Source organism: Molossus molossus, unplaced genomic scaffold (assembly GCF_014108415.1).
Source record: "Molossus molossus isolate mMolMol1 unplaced genomic scaffold, mMolMol1.p scaffold_m16_p_6, whole genome shotgun sequence".
NCBI lineage: Eukaryota > Metazoa > Chordata > Mammalia > Chiroptera > Molossidae > Molossus > Molossus molossus.
Genome location: NW_023425399.1, coordinates 109,556,831 through 109,573,029, shown reverse-complemented (window position 1 = coordinate 109,573,029; position 16,199 = coordinate 109,556,831). Strand labels below are relative to the sequence as shown.

The following is a 16,199-nucleotide window of genomic DNA, read 5'->3' as shown; positions in this document are numbered from 1 at the left end:
GGTCGCCTCTGGATGGACCCCGAAAGCCTGGCCTCCTCTCCTGGCGACTGTGGGGCCCAGGGGAGAGTTTGGGGCTTCGTATTTGACCCATGCCTGCCCCTTTGGATTCTGGGTGAAGGCATGTTCTCTATTGGGAGTGACAAAGAAGAGAGTTCTCTTCACTGCAATACAAGGAAATTTTTCGTTTTAAGCGCTGTCTGCCTAACATAGTGTGGGCAGTGGATACCCCAGCAGCTCCTGAGCCAGGTTATCTGCCTGGGCATCTCACCTGTGCAGTCACCACCCATAGAAGCCAGGCTTCCTTTCAACCACGCCGTGCCTCAGTTCTGCCGTCCGTGGAATGGGTATAACAAAGACCTGCCTCAATGGGGTTTTAAGGGTGTAAGTGGGTGAATACGTATCCCAGCTCATAAACATCAACAGTTTTTAATACTATTCTGCTCTGGAAACACCATGCCCACAGAGAGGAGGAGACTCCAGTGATCACAGGATTAACCATGGCGTTCAGTGAACATCTTTTTCCCAGTCTTTCTTACGGGCAACTGACTCCATTCTCCAGCCCACGGATCTGAAGCTGGCATCCTAAAGGGCAGGGTGGCAGAAAGTGTCATGACCCTGGCTGCTCAAACTATTTATTTGTGTTTCATCGTTACATCAGGAATAGAATTGGCCGTTCATATTGGTGGTTGATGATTCCCATCCTCCACCTATTGTTCAACACCTGCTCAGAAGCCAAGCTTGTTTTCCTGTTGATGAAGAAGGACCACAAAGGGAAGTGGCCCTTCACAACCGCCCCTTCACAACCGCGGTGTGCAAATGCCCGACTTTGGTCCTTGGTGCTCGAAGTGGGCCCGAAAGAATTCACCACCAAGAGGAGAAAGGTTTTGTGGGTTGTTGGTTTTTTCCAAGTGTTAGTTCTGGATGGGTGTAGCTGGGGGACGGTGAGGAAGCTGGAATTTTAACGTCGTTCTCTTTGGCATTAGAAAGGCACTGGTGTGCACGTTCTATGACCCAGGGGTGGCCAAGATGTCAGCAAATGGGAAAAGGCAGAGTAATAGCACAATAGTCATGTCTTTACTCATAGAGATTTCATGCTCATGCTGGTAAGGGTGGGTCCGGTTGAGAAATCAAACATTGAGTTCCTGGACACAGCAACTGTAGGAAGGCAGGGAGGGTGAGGTATATATATTTAGGATCTCGCCATTCACCCCACAGACTCACAGGCTCCCTGCCCGCCTGCTTCCTCCAGGAACACAGGTAAGTGCTGCAACTGCTCCAGCTTAATAACCAAAACCGCTTGGGGGAAATAATAGCACGAATGTGTTTCCTATCGTGCGTGCATTTTTTTCTGTAGGAGGGGATTTTACTTTTCTGCCAGGGTAACATTCAAATACCTCCTGCATGTTGATTTGCCCTTTATCAGATTTATTTCCCGACAAACAAGCACGCTCTTAGGAGTTCTTGTGGAGAGAGGCGACCACGTGGCCTGGGAGGAAAGGCAGAGGGGCCTCGGGAGAGCCCGTGGGGTGGGACCCAGGTTGGCCGTGGCCTTGGCATCTATTACCAGGCCTCTTCCACACAGAGCTGGTGCAGCCCGCTCTACAGCAAAGATAACGATGTTCTCTTGCCTTCTCACAAAACTCTTAAAAGAATAATCGTGCTAGTCTTTTCATTATAAAATGAATATACGTACCTTCTAGAAAGTTTGAAAAGTAAAAAGAAGAAGAACTTGAGTCTGCAAAATCCGAAAACGCAACTGTTAGTCATTTCTTTGAGAAACATTCGTTACGCAGTAACTTCTGTTTGGTGACATTCTTATTCAATGAATCTGCTGCTATCCCAGGAGATCCAGATCACAAGAACGACACCATGAATTCACTCAGTGAAGCCAATACCCGCTTCGCCTACGACCTGTTCCAACAGTTCAGAAAATCAAAGAAGGAAAATATCTTCTATTCTCCACTCAGTATCACATCAGCTTTAGCCATGACTTACTTAGGGTCCCAAAAACGCACCGCATCAGAAATTCAGAAGGTAGGTGTCAGCTTTGTTTACATCGCCCAGTTTGGGATGGTCCCTCTGCTGGCTTGTGTGCTGGTGGTCACCGATCTGGCTGTCCTCATGAGTAGCACAGGGGAGCAAGTAATTCCAAGACTCGACCAACTGTTTCCCAGTGCCTAGACTTCCTCTGGGAGCTGGGAGGAACCCCTACTATTGTCCACCAACCAGATGTGTGGCTTAAAGGGAGAATGATTACTAGAAGTGATGTATTGACTTAAATCCAGGGGACATAGCATCACATGTGTCCTCAGCAATGAATGAATATGAATTGGGTTCTTTGAAGTGGTTGGTCATAACCCAGCTTGGCTGTGTTTTCTCAAGGAGCAAAGTCTTAGACAAAAGTTTTCTTTAGTCTTTTTCCTTTGTTTTGGTTTGGTTCGGTTTTTGTTTTGTTTTTTTGTTTGGGGGTGTAGGTTTACTTTTTTCTGCCATTCTTTCTTTGTTTTTCCTCTTAATTTCCTTTGCTGAAGAAAGATCTTTTGAGTCAAGTTGTCTTGTTCCACTTCCCACCCCTTCCAGGTTCTGCACTTTAATGAAGTCACCGAAGACACAAAGGGCGGAGCCAAGACAGCTCAGGTGAGTCACAGCCCACTGCGGCCTAGAAGGAGCATCAATGCCCAAGAGGGTCAAAATGTAAACTAGGAATTTCACATCAACCATGCAAAGTCCATCTCTTTGGGGAAATGTTGGGCAAAATAGAGACTAGACAAACGGAGTTGGTTTTTATTTTATATCACATATTTATTTCGTATTTTTGTTTTCCTGAAAGGAGAGCAGCATTGTGATTAAGAGCGTGGCTACTAGAACCAAAAGGCCAACCGGGGGCAAGGTGCAACTGCTCTGAGCCACACTGACCTTATCCCGTGAACCAGGGGCAATAAAAGAGCTGCCTCTATTCATGAAGATAGATTCCAAACATTGCAACGGGGCCTGGATTACTGAAAACCTTGATACAAATCATGTTATTACTATTATAGAATAACAATTCTAGTAATCATAATAACATTGCTAAAAGTCATGTAATTTTAATTAACTCATATGTGGGGTTAAGGAAAATAAGCATACAGCCAGCTATATTTTGGGAAATGACTGTATGAGATCATGGCTTATAGCCCAGTAGTCCAAAACTCTGAGCTAGCATGGAAAGTCCCAATTCAGACAGGCCTGAGTTTCAAATATTAGCTCTGTGATATTGTGTCCTTGGGGGAGTTACTTAACTTTTTGAGCTTCTTATTTTCATCTGATGTAGACTAAAGACTGAGAGATGCAGATGTAGAGCCCTCGGTAATGTACCAGGCACACACTGTAATGCCCCTGCTCCTGGATTATGACCATTATGAGTAAAAAACATAGATTACAGTCAGTGGCTCCTAGATGACCATATATATCACAGCATATTAAAATATCCAAGTTCAACACTCTCATGCCATTGACGGCTGTTAGAAAAGACGTACAGTCTAGTCCTTACGGAGCTGGGGTTTAGCTGGAATGCTACGCCTACCCGCTGAACCAATGAAAAGACAGCCCAGTGGCGGGTGGGGCTGCCTCCATGCTCACAAGGAAAATACTGGAGCATGTTAGAGCAGAAAGAAAAAAATTCTGGATGATTCAATGGAAGGATTATAAAGGTTATTTGAGGTAAAATATGCAAGATATCAGAGAGTAACAGTAAACGTCACCCATGGGGCTGGCAAACGTTAGGTATGGGTCTAACAGACTTAAGTACAGGGCTTAGTACTTGCGTTGACAAAGAATTTAGTGAGCTCACTTTTTGACGTTTGAAGGTTGAAAAGTTGGACAATGTGCACCAGCAATTTCAAAAGCTTCTGACTGAGCTAAGTAGACCCATGGATGCCTATACGCTGAGTGTTGCCAACAGACTTTACGGAGCAAAGAAGTTTCCTTTTCTTCAGGTGAGTTTCATGGATCTACTACTCCTTTCACCTACATCCTGGGTCCTCTGTCCCCAGTGACCAAACTGGGGAGATGAGTCACATGAGCTTGGCTGACCCACCCAGGGATCATTTGCTCAATGCTCATCAGGACCACAGCTCTGTCCACTGGAGTGTCCCCAAGCCTGACAACCCTCCAGTAAAGTGTGGGTTTAGGGGTGGTATGATGTACTGTGTTTGGTCATGATTAAACATAATTTAATTAGGGAATGCATAGTTACTGATAGATTCCTCTTGTCTTCCTTTCCTCATCAAAGGAATACATGGATAATGTCAAGAAGTTCTACCTCGCCAGTGTGGAGTCTGTGGATTTTGCAAATGCTGCAGATGAGAGCCGAAAGATGATCAATTCCTGGGTGGAAAGCCAAACAAATGGTACAGTATGAGAGGGTCACCCTGAAAAACCACCGTGAGTCCCCGCCGTGCATGAACCCTGTGCCTGGCACAGCCTGGGGTACCCGGAAAAGGGGGTGAGAGGAATCTGCAGAGAGTCCGGAGGAGGGAAGAGTGGATAGAGGCAGGGTCAGTGTGAATGTGGACAGAACTAGAGAAACCCAAGACGGGTCACTGGACCAGCTACATGGACGCCCATCTGGAGACTGATGGCATCTTTGCGGACCCCAAGTCTCTACTCAGACCGTATCTTGGGTTCACATCTTGTACTTAACTTCTGGATTATGATCCCTAAGAGGAAATATTAGAAAGGGATCCCTTGTCCTTCGTTAACTGGCAAACAGCTCTCCCATAAATGCCCCTTCTTGCCACCTGCTGCCCACTTGGCCATCCCCACAGCTTCTTCCCTGACCACAGCGGAGCTTGGCGAAGTCTCCGGCCTGTGAGCCGTGGCCTCCCTCCCACCTGCAGTCCAGGCTAAACCGACGACAGTTGGAAGTGGAGAGGAACGAGGAGGATGGATGCCCCAGAGACTGTGGCTGACCACACGGGGCGTGTACTTCAGACTACAGAGCTTTGGCCCTAAGGAACGTTCAAGCCCTATTTCCTCGGAGTAGTGAGCCTAAATTTGAAGAAAAAAAAAGAAAGAGAGAAAGAGAGGAAGAGAGGAAGAAGAAGAAAGAAAGAAAGAAAGAAAGAAAGAAAGAAAGAAAGAAAGAAAGAAAGAGAGAGAGAGAGAGAGAAGAGAGAAAGAGAGAAAGAGAGAAAGAGAGAAAGAGAGAAAGAGAGAGAGAGAGAGAGAGAGAGAAGAGAGAGAGAGTAGAAAGAGAGAAAGAGAGAAGAGAGAAAGAGAGAAAGAGAGAAAGAGAGAAAGAGAGAAAGAGAGAAAGAGAGAAAGAGAGAAAGAAAGAAAGAAGAAAGAAAGAAAGAAAGAAAGAAAGAAAGAAAGAAAGAAAGAAAGAAAGAAAGAAAGACAAAGAAAAGGAGGAAGGGGGGAAAAGGAGAATAGGCTGGAGGATGGGGGCGGGTCTGGAGGAAGGAAGGCACAGAGGAAGGAAATGCATTTGTTGAAAGAGTAGATGAAATCAGCTCATCAGTGCTCAGTGTGGGAGACTGAAGTCGCCCTCAGAGACCCGGAACACTTCCGAATCATAAGAAGGGGTGTTTTCTCCCTGAGGGTAACTGCACTGTGCGGGTGCCATGGGAAAAGCTGTACCTTAGGAACTGTTCGGTCACGGAATCCCTGATGTGGTGACTGGCGTGAATAACTGATGACCACTTGAACTTCCCAAGCACCTTCTAGACAAGTCACTTGTACCTTTATAACAGACCTTTGTTTTTCTTTCCTTTGCAGGAAAAATCAAGGATCTCTTCCCCAAAGGCACTATCAACAGCACCACCATTCTGGTCCTGGTGAACGCCATCTATTTCAAAGGGCTGTGGGAAGACAAATTTGATCCAAAACTAACCCAGCAGCAAGAATTTTGGCTGAACAAGGTATTGGCTGTTATTTATTTATATCATGCAATGTAGCTATACGTGGAACGTTCTGTTTCACCCCTTTTTTTGATTCATGTGCAACTGCCAGGTAGAGAGTAGAATTTCTCATGGCTGCACTTTCTTGTTTGATTTTATTTTTTTACTTTTATTTATCTGGGAACACTGAAAGAAACCCTTCTCTCTAATTCACAGAGGTCCCAGGCTGTCTCTTAGAAGGAGAATGTGTGTGGTATCTCAATAATAAGATCTCTTTTTTTAAACTTACACCTCTTACCTTTTTTTTTTTTTTTTTTTTAAATTACGCCTCCCTTGGCATTGGCTTGCCACACTGACTGACTGCAGGACACAAGCAAATCTGTGCAGATGATGAGTCAAAGCCGTATGTTCAATTTCGCCTCCCTGGAGGACGTGCAAGCCAAGGCCCTGGAAATACCGTACAAAGGCAGAGATCTGAGCATGCTGCTGCTGCTGCCCAATGAGCTCGACGGCCTTGCGCAGGTAAGAGCTTGTGCCTCCCATTCTTTCTTCTGTCGCCCAGTGTCCTCATGGTACACGCAGGGGTGTACTACGTGGTACACGCCGGGGTGGGCTGTGCATGGAAGCAGTGCTCACAGCCCGTGGGGGATGTCGGAAGGGGCTCAAGAGTAGATTATATTGTCTCTTCTCGGCATGAGCCTCACGGGGAAGTGTTGAGGAGAAGATGGCATTCTGTCATGGTCCAAATAATAAATAAAATCTTTAGCATCACAATGTGTATGACATGGAAGAATATATAGAAAAGTTTAAGATCTCAGGTTCTATTAATATTCTGATGAAACCATGAATGTCACATCAGAAACAAGTATATACCTTGGCACACACACAGACTATTTCACAACCATAAGAATCTCGGATATATTCCAGTTGACTCATTTGAAGACAAAAATAAATGAAAACTAAGACTTTGATGTCAGTGACACATGGAAAAACACATGCAAGTTCAGCCATAAGCAGAAGCAAGCCAAGTAAAGCCCCCGTGGGGACCATTCTGCATGAGAAATCACAGTGGGTCCGTGGCCAGCAGACAAGTAGATTTATCTTGATGTTCACTTTTCCATTTAGACGTAGTCTATTCCTAGGAGCTTAAAGTTATCTGGAGTCTCATTTTTGTGAGAACCAAAAAAAAAAGAGGAATTTTCCTCTTAGCATTGTTACAATGATTAAAGACAATGGGTAAAAATATCCATGACAGTATCTGACATGCTGAGGACATTCCCAATATGGCCACTGCAGTTCCTGTAACAGCCAGTGACACTGCTGGAGCTGCAGTGAGCTGGCTGCACTCCAAATACAGACTGTGGCAGCCCTGGCAATGGGAAGTCCTCCGGGAGAGCATCTGGTGGGACAGGTGAGCACCCCTCGCAATCCCTGTCCTCCTTATCGGTGACAGCAGGAACCCCAGCCTGGGGCTTACCCTACATGTCCTTCGTTTCCCTATGATAATTCCATCTTTGGGACAAAATGTTCAAGTCTAAACAAGGCAACAGCTTTCAGACCAAAGTGGCTAAAAGTAATGAGAAAGTCAAAACAAGGAGCAATGGTGTAGCCTTGTATTGCCAATAGTTTAGCTTAGGGGCTGGCACACAATACATGCTTCAAAAACATGAATTACAGAAAGATATAGACATTGACTATCTGTTTCACGGTAGAATTAGATAGCAATTTAAACTTGATTAAAGAAATATATAGCTATATGAGAAATGTTTACAAATAGGCCAAGCAACAAAAAGAAATAAAAATAAGTTATATGCTGTAAATTGTAAAAAATGATCTACCAATGGACAGTAACTAGAAAAGACCTATTTAAAATGGAAACATACAGTGAATGGGCAGTTAAGAAATGGAGAGATATATAGTTCATCTTTTACAAAATAACTTTATTTAATGGCTCTGCTTTATATATACACACACACACACACACACACACACACATATATACACACACACACATATATATAAAATACAGAAGATTCCCTTTATTATATATAATATATATTTATGTATTACTATATATTGTATAGTACATGTAACTGAATCTTCTGTGTTTATATGAGCTGTAACATACAATCCAATGTTCAGTTGTGCTCAGTGCTCACTGAGAATCATAACATTCACTGTTTTTCCCATTGTTACAGCTCGAAGACAAACTCACCCCTGAGAAATTAATAGAGTGGACGAGCTCACAGAATATGAACATGATGAATGTGAGTTTGCTCCTACCTCGCTTCACAGTGGAAGAGAGTTACGACCTCGGGGCCACGTTGGTTGACCTGGGGATGGTGGACGCCTTCAGGGCACAGGACGCCGACTTCTCAGGGATGACGGGGAGCCGGGGTCTCATGCTGTCTAAAGTCCTGCACAAGTCCTTTGTGGAGGTGACAGAAGAGGGCACAGAAGCCGCAGCCTCCACCGGCGTCAGCATTATATTAACGTCAGCACCAATTTATGAAACCTTCCATTGCAATCACCCTTTCCTGTTCTTCATCAAGCACAATAAGACCAGCAGCATCCTCTTCTTTGGCAGAGTCTCTTCTCCTTAGGTGTGCTTGGCCTGCCACAGCCCGGGCGGTCACAGAGTCCTTCCAGGGTACTGATCGCTGGAGACAGGTTCTCTTTAGCTTTCCTGTCCAATCTCAGAGCCATCACTAAGAATGCAACGTGTGAATCAACATGTGTGTCTCTGTCTTCCTACAAACACGTGTCAATGTCCTTTATTTCCCTATGATAATTCCATCTTTGGGACAAAATGTTCAAGAAAAGGAAAAAGGATATTTCAACACTCTGTCTTCTAAATTTGAAATATCATATCTACTGCTTCAAAAATCATGTCTACTATTCAAATGCATTAACTTTACACCTACATTTATTTAAATTCATATATATTTGCTGTAACATTTCAATCCAGTGTTCAATTGTGTTCAATGTCCACTGAGAATCACTGAGACCCTTACCTGTCTACATTTTTTTATTTTATGAAATACATGATCAATAAAATCGTGACTGATGGACATTATTGGTTGCTTTTCCTTAGTCAAAGATGAAAGCCAAACCTCACAAAACGACCGATGCTCTACAAATAAAAGGGTGCGTACCTTCTTCCTTGACAAAACGATATTGTCCCCCTTCTGGGAAAATCCTCAATGTGTAATCTTGTCAGTTCTACCCGACTGGGCCTCTGTCAGAATTATGTTGTACACCTAGAGCACACGCAGGGGTCAGCTACTAGGTGACCAATGAATGAATGACTGAGTCATTCCCTCTGAGTCACTCAGGAGCCATTATTTCTTCTATGAGAACTTATTTATATTTCTATTATAAAAGATATAAAAATGCAAGAAGAGGTTTCTTATCTGCCTCACTGTGAGTAGTGTTGGGAAGACCATTTAGCAGGCCCCCACCTGCACCTGCTTCGCACCGTGCTGGATTAGGCAGTGAGTCCTCAGAAACAGGATGACAAAGAAAATGAATAAATAAACCCAGCATCCTGAAGGTCAGAACAGGAAAACCAAATTCAGCACATAAGCGCGCGCAGCCGCCTTTCAGAACGGATACCCTAACGCCGATGTCAGGGCACAGTCCAAGGTCTGTGTAACATAGACGTGTAAGCACCTGCAATCAGTCCGAAAATAGCTAGTGAGCAGTCAGAAAACCAGAAAGCCACAAAAAGGAAGGATCCCTTAAACGAGATTCTGGATGGCATTTCACAATAGACCCAGAGACCAGCACTCACTGAAAGTCCCACCTCCCAAGTGTTAACCCCAGAGGGCAGGGCCATCCCAGGGCCCAGAAACTCAGGGCCAGGCCCTCATCTTCTAGAACCTTCCCATCTCAGGCTGGATTGTCTCTCTTCCTGGTAATTATGTGTCCTGATGGGTGGGAACCAGAAATACTCCTACTCCAACGTATTGCCTAAAATGATTCGTGTTTTATTTGAGACTAAGAATGCACTTGCTTTCTTTCTAAGAAGGGATTTTTTTTACCTATGTTTTATGTCTAGCAATTTTTTATAAAGCAAACCTTGCATTTTTTTTTTTTTTTTTTTAGTACACTCTGAGTCAGATAGTGACCAGACTCAGGCTTACCTTCAGCTAAATTGCACATGACAGAGGGAGGCCTGTCTGCACTTCACCTTTCTGCAGGAATGTTTATTTCGGGGGTTGCACGTCAGTGACCTGAAGGCCATGCCAAGCAGCTACTGCAGAGGCCCCTGGAGCTCTGCACCCCAGGACCGATGAAGCCTGTCACAGGATTGGCCTCTTGTTCTTCAGAACGTGGCTCAGACGGCGCAAATGGTACCCCAGGCAGGCGACCCTTTCCACCCCGAGACCGCACCCTCCAAATACACACCTGCGTAAGCATGGCAGTGACACCGTGCTCAGAGGTCCTGGGCCCTTCTGCTGACCCTCGGAGAGAGGCATGAAAAGATGTCACTTTTAGAACCAGTTGTTCTGACCACACTTGTTGCAGTCGCAGGTTTTAGGTGTGGTGAGCGGATAAAATTTGCCTGGCGATGCGGGATGCATAAGAAATAAAGGGCCAGAAGTCAGTATTTTCAAAACCTAGGGATTAGTTGGAGTGAGCTTAGCGAGTCAGAATTTTTGAGCACTTTTGATGGGCTTAATAGACACATCTGTGGACAGCTTCCTGGATCACTTGCTTCCAAACACTGACAGGGAAGTATCAACGCCACTCTACCCTGGAATCCACGAACATTTTACAACTGATCATAGAACAGCTCAGATTTTGATATGGTGGCTAAGGACAGCGCGGCTATGACTGGGTTTCCAAGCGAAGTTAAAGGATGCGACTGTTGTTACTGGCGCTGATGATAAAGACAATGGCAAGGGTAGTGATGGTGGTGATATGATCGTGACAGCAAAGAAAATGAAGTCAGCATCAATTGGATGCATACTATATTCCAGCTGCTTTAATAAGCACATATTCTATTTATCTTCACAACAGCCGGATAAAGTAGAAACTCTTATAAAACCAGTTTTTATTTTTTTATTATTATTTTTTTAATCCTCACTTGAGGACATTTTTCCATTTTTTGTTCAGATAGAGTGGGAGGGGGAGAGAGAGAGAAACATCAACATGAAAGGGACACATCGAGTGGTTGCCACCCACGCAACCCAACCAGGGCTGGGGACAAACTGCAACTGAGGTACGTACCCTTAGCAGGAACCGAACCCGGGTCTCTCTGGACCGCAGGCCGACACTCTAACTGCTGAGCCAAACTGGCCAGGGCATCATAAAACCAGTTTTTAAAATGAAGAAACTGAAGCTCAAAAAGATAAACTTAACTACCCAAGGCCATATTTCTATTTGCAAAGTCCAGATCTATATTCCGTTTGTCTGACCCTGAAGTTAGCACATAGGAGGAGGACTTAGAAATAGACGTGAACAGAATTTGTTTTTGTTGCTAAAGTTGTTGACCTTAATTCCCTCCACATGTCTGGATTAATTATTTCCCATTATAATTAGATAGTGGACTATTTTCATAAAGAGCCATCACCAATATAATGTTAAAAGTGATACTAGAGATCATTTATACAATTTTCTTCATTTAACCAAAAAAAAAAAAGTTCCAAGGACACGAACTGCCATCCTTGGCCTCACAGTTAGGTCAGGGCAGAGCTGGGACAGACACTCCAGCTTCCTGACCCCAGATCCATCACTCTTCGCTTTGCTCCCTGCCCCTCACGGGTTAATAAACGTCATGTTGCCTCTCAGACGCTGACTCCCACCCTTTGAGAGCAGTGACTGCACAGGCCTGGAGGTACCCGCTCCCAGACACGCTCGCCCTTGGCCGTCATCAACAAGCCCAGTGCCGACTGCACTGAAGTTCATGCCTGATAGATGATGGTAAACACGGGCATTTCACATTCTCCACTGCCAACTTGTTAGGTGCTATCTCCTTGCTCCTCCGATAAGGATAGAACATTGCCTATAAGATGTGAAGAAACCTTAAACTAGTCAGATTTTTGATCACTTGCATTTTCGGACATTGATCTGGATGCTGAGGGTGCAATGATAACTACAGTGAGTGAAGGAGACAGAGAACATCGATACAATAATTAGAAGGATGAATGATCTCACCAAGAGCTCTGGGAGGACTGTGATTGGTGGGGTAGTTTGGGAGGGGCAGGAAATGTTTTAAACCCAAAAGTGTCTGATTTATGTTTTTCAAAGTCAGGATGTCAATGTATTGATTCATAAAAAGAATTGTATCTTAAATGAAGTCTACTTATCCCTGGGAACTCCTTCCAGTTGCTTAAGTTCACAGATCAAGTTGTACATGAAAAACTTGCTTGGCCAACGAAGGAGAAAAAAAAAATTAAAATGAGACTTTCAGCATTAGAATGGGTCTGTGTACCAGTATCTTTCCTCTTCCTCTATAAGCAAGAAGATGACAAAGAAGAAGAAAAAGGGGGAAGAGGAGGAAGAAGAAAAATATATCTATAAATTCCTTTTTAACTATAGTTAGGAAGTAGGTATAATTCATGGACTCATAATTCATATAAAGGAAAGATTTGGATTAGTGGACTTGTTCATAGTGGGAGATTATCAGAGAAAACTTTTTTTGACCTGTCTGTAGGACAGGACCATTTTCTATTTACTAAACATCTGTTCTTCTTATAATTCTGCAGTGACTCTTTAAAGACCCCAAGTCACCTCACCTCACTTTTGCTCAGGATGTCTTATATACTCTTGCTTCCTTTCTGTCTCTGAACCTTCTCTCGTGTGTGGGGGTCTCCTGGCTCTCTCGTGTATGCCAGGTTCCATACGTATGTACGTATCAGATTTGGTTACTGTTCATCTGTCTCATGTCTGTTTGATTATTAGGTCAGCTGTAAGGACCTTGAGGGTGGAGGAAGGTTTGTTCTTCTCCCACAGTTGTCAAAGGTGAAAACAGCTGAGGTTGAGCAGGAGGCCCTGGAGGAAGTAACGAGAAAAGCGAGGAGGTTGATAAGAGGGCTCAGCAGCAGCAGAGTTCCGAGAGTCTCAGCAAAAATCTATTTCTCACCATGAGAAAGAGCCTCTCCCCGAATACAGAAAACAGCACGATTTCCCGGACGTTGGCGTTGAGCCCGGCATTCTGGGTCAGCTGGAGGGAGCTTCCCGGGCCTGATCTGGCTCATGGGGCCCAGAGGACATGAGTCACCCAGGAATCACACAGCCTTCCAGTCTCTGCTGTGATGGGGAAAGCTGGAGAGAGTGCTACCCCACCCTAACGGGTGAAAAACAAGAAAAATCTGGATGATACAGAAATTATTAAGCCCATCAGAAAGCCACGGTTGCAAGGCAAGCGCCCAGCCTGAACTCGAAGGAGAGGCCAGTGCCTACACGAAGAGACAGGGCGCCAGCTCTGGCTTACCTGGGCAGGACACTGGAGGAAGACAGGGCCCAGGCAGTGCTGAGGCCAAGCGTGGGCAGCGCCAGGGAATAGAACCCCTGGGAGCCTCACATGCAGAGGGGGTTTATACCGTCTTCACCACAAAGTTTCTGGGGTGTTCGAGAGCGCCTCTTTAAGCTCGTGGTAAGAAAGCCGGTGAGCTCCCTCCCTTGGCACCTGCAGGAAGTGCAAACCAAGCAAGCATGTCTTGACAGGGCACAGGGACCCTCGCCCAAGCCCAAATCCTGACCACAATAAAGTCCTCCTGAGTCTCTGAAGCCAGGGACCCTGCCATGTGCTCCCCAGAAAGCCTCGTTATGTGAGTAATCGATCTCTTCATACCTTCCTGGTGCATGTGTGGTACCATGTCTCAATGTTCAACCAATTTTTTGTGTGGAGGTAGGGGGAGTTTATTCTATCTCCATGGGTTGACCACAACATTCCACTATGTGATGTATATTTTCAACGCAATATTCAGATGATATAGCATAAAAGTATACACTTGAAATATATATAACCATATTAACCAATGTCACACAATCAATTTAATTAAAAAATAAAAACTCACTGTAAGTATAAGGACACATCTAAGTTCAAATGAAAAGATTAAAAAAAAAAGTCCAGCCAGTATGGCTCAGTGGTTGGATGTCGACCCATGCACCAAGAGGTCGCCAGTTTGATTACTGGTCAGGGCACATGCCCAGGTTGTGGGCCAAATCTCCGGGGGGGGGGGGGCATGCAGGAGGCGGCCAATCGATGTTCTCTGTCATTGATATTTCTGTCTCTATCTCCCTCTCACTTTCTCTCTAAAAAAATCAATAAAGAAAAAATATATTTTTAATATATATATATATTTTAAATACCATGCCAACACTAGTCATATAAAAGCCTGAGTGGTTATGTTATTAGACAAATCAAGTCTCAGGAAAGATGTTCAGGGATAGGGAGATATTAACATATGACAGACATGCATGTCTATCAGTAGAGGGACAGAGGATCCAGAAACAGACCCACATGTACTTCTGTCACAGGTTTTCCAGGTGGTTAACTCATCCAGGTAAGGACAGTCTTTCCAACAAAGGCTGCTGGAGCACCTGAGTGACCGCATGAGAAACGACGAGCCCCAAACCTTACTTCGTGATAATTAGTTGAAAGTAAATCATAGGTCTAAATGTAAATACTAATGCCAGGAAAGTTCTAGAAGAAAAGATAGAAGAATGTCTTAGCAAACTTGGGATGTGCAAAAAAATTCACAAATACCACAGAAAGAAAAAGAACCATAAAAGAAAAAAAATTAATGGACTCCATGAAAATTTTAATTTCTCAATAACTCCATCAATGGCACCAAAATTAAATTTATAGAGCTGATATAAAGCTTTTATTCAGAAGATATCAAAAACAATTATAAGTCAATAATAAGAAAACAATTTAATAAAAATGGGCCAAAAAAATGAATGGACATTTCACAAAAGAAGATGTCATGTGGCCAGCATGCACATGAAGAGTCTCAGCATCATCAATCATAAGGGAAACGCATCAATTAAAATCACAATGAGATGCCACCCTCACACCCACTGGATTGGTATGATGAAGAGCACGGGCCACACCAACCGCTGCTGAGGACACAGAGCAACTGGGATGCTCATGCATTGCTCGTAAGAGTGGAAAATGGTACGGCCACTTTGGAGAACCTTTTGACAGTTTCTTATAAATTTAAAGATATACTGTATATACCATATGACCAGCAATTTCATTCCTAGGTATCTACCCGAGAGAAATGAAAACATATGTCCACACAAAGACGTATGCTTTGTGCTCTGTAGCATTATGCATAGTAGCCAAACACTGGAAGCAACATAAATGCCCAATGGGTAGATAGATAAACAAAATGTGATTTATCCACACAACAGAATACTGTTTGTCAGTAGAAAGTAATGAACTACTGATACCCCAACAACATTGATGAACTTAGTACTCAGCAAAAGAAGCTAGACACAAAAGAGAACATATGATATGAATCAATTTGAGTGAAACCCTAAAAGTGACAAATCCACCCTGTAGTGATAGAAAGCAGGTCAGCAGTTTCATGTGCTGGGACTGTGTGGGGTGATTGACAGGGAAACAGAGCCAGGTAACATTGAGGGATGATGAAAATGTTCTGTATGTTGGGTGTGGTGGTGCTTGCACAGGTGTATGCATTTACCAAAACTCAACTTCTAGGATTAAAATGAGTGCATCTTATGATCGCGTGGATTTCACAATATCAAGATGCGTATGCAATTGACAATGAATAATATTCTCTGTTGGAATAGAGAGTGAAAACATGGGCATCCTCTCTGCTGGAATATTGTTTTACTTTGTTCTGGCTTTTGAGTTTTAATTTGTTTCACCAGTGTGTTTGTAAATTACCTTTCCTGTGTGCAGCTTGCCACACCAACTGCTGAGAAAGAAAAAAGTAACACGCGGATTGAGAAAATTATTGTTTTATTTGACTTTTATTATAAGCTTTCAATATATTAGCTGAGGGGATTCTCAAAATCACGAGTTGATAGTCTTTACTGATGAGACAGTTTCTTTCATTGGTGCATAAAACTACAAGTAATTAATTTACTTTTGGAAGAAATCAACAGCATATTATTAATAAGCTTTGATTTAACTCACTTTATACTTGACGCAGACAAAGGGACATTTGACTTTTAAGAAAAAGTATAAGCACACACACACAGTGTAGTAACGAAATCGTCCGTTTTGATGGCATTGGAACGCAAGCAAGAAAAGCACATTTCTTCCAAGAATGGGCCACTTCCAGAGTCTTACTAAGGCTCCAACACCGGCTTCCTGCCAGGCCAGGGACCGGC

General features: G+C 43.8%; 1 protein-coding gene across 3 annotated transcripts; it reads left to right on the top strand.

Moving 5' to 3' along the window:
- The first annotated feature begins 781 nt into the window (after nucleotides 1-781).
- Nucleotides 782-8,948, top strand: SERPINB3 (serpin family B member 3). 3 transcript variants are annotated; one of them, XM_036244585.1, is made up of 9 exons: nucleotides 782-881; nucleotides 1,216-1,257; nucleotides 1,844-2,034; nucleotides 2,581-2,637; nucleotides 3,846-3,974; nucleotides 4,271-4,388; nucleotides 5,761-5,903; nucleotides 6,249-6,404; nucleotides 8,081-8,948. In XM_036244585.1, the coding sequence occupies exons 3-9, from the start codon at nucleotides 1,870-1,872 to the stop codon at nucleotides 8,483-8,485; spliced, it is 1,173 nt and encodes a 390-aa protein (XP_036100478.1). In that variant the 5' UTR covers nucleotides 782-881; nucleotides 1,216-1,257; nucleotides 1,844-1,869; the 3' UTR covers nucleotides 8,486-8,948. The 3 variants fall into 3 exon arrangements, with proteins under 3 accessions (XP_036100478.1, XP_036100477.1, XP_036100476.1); XM_036244584.1 differs by having other exon boundaries at nucleotides 819-881; nucleotides 1,250-1,257; XM_036244583.1 differs by having other exon boundaries at nucleotides 824-886.
- Nucleotides 8,949-16,199: the final 7,251 nt, after the last annotated feature.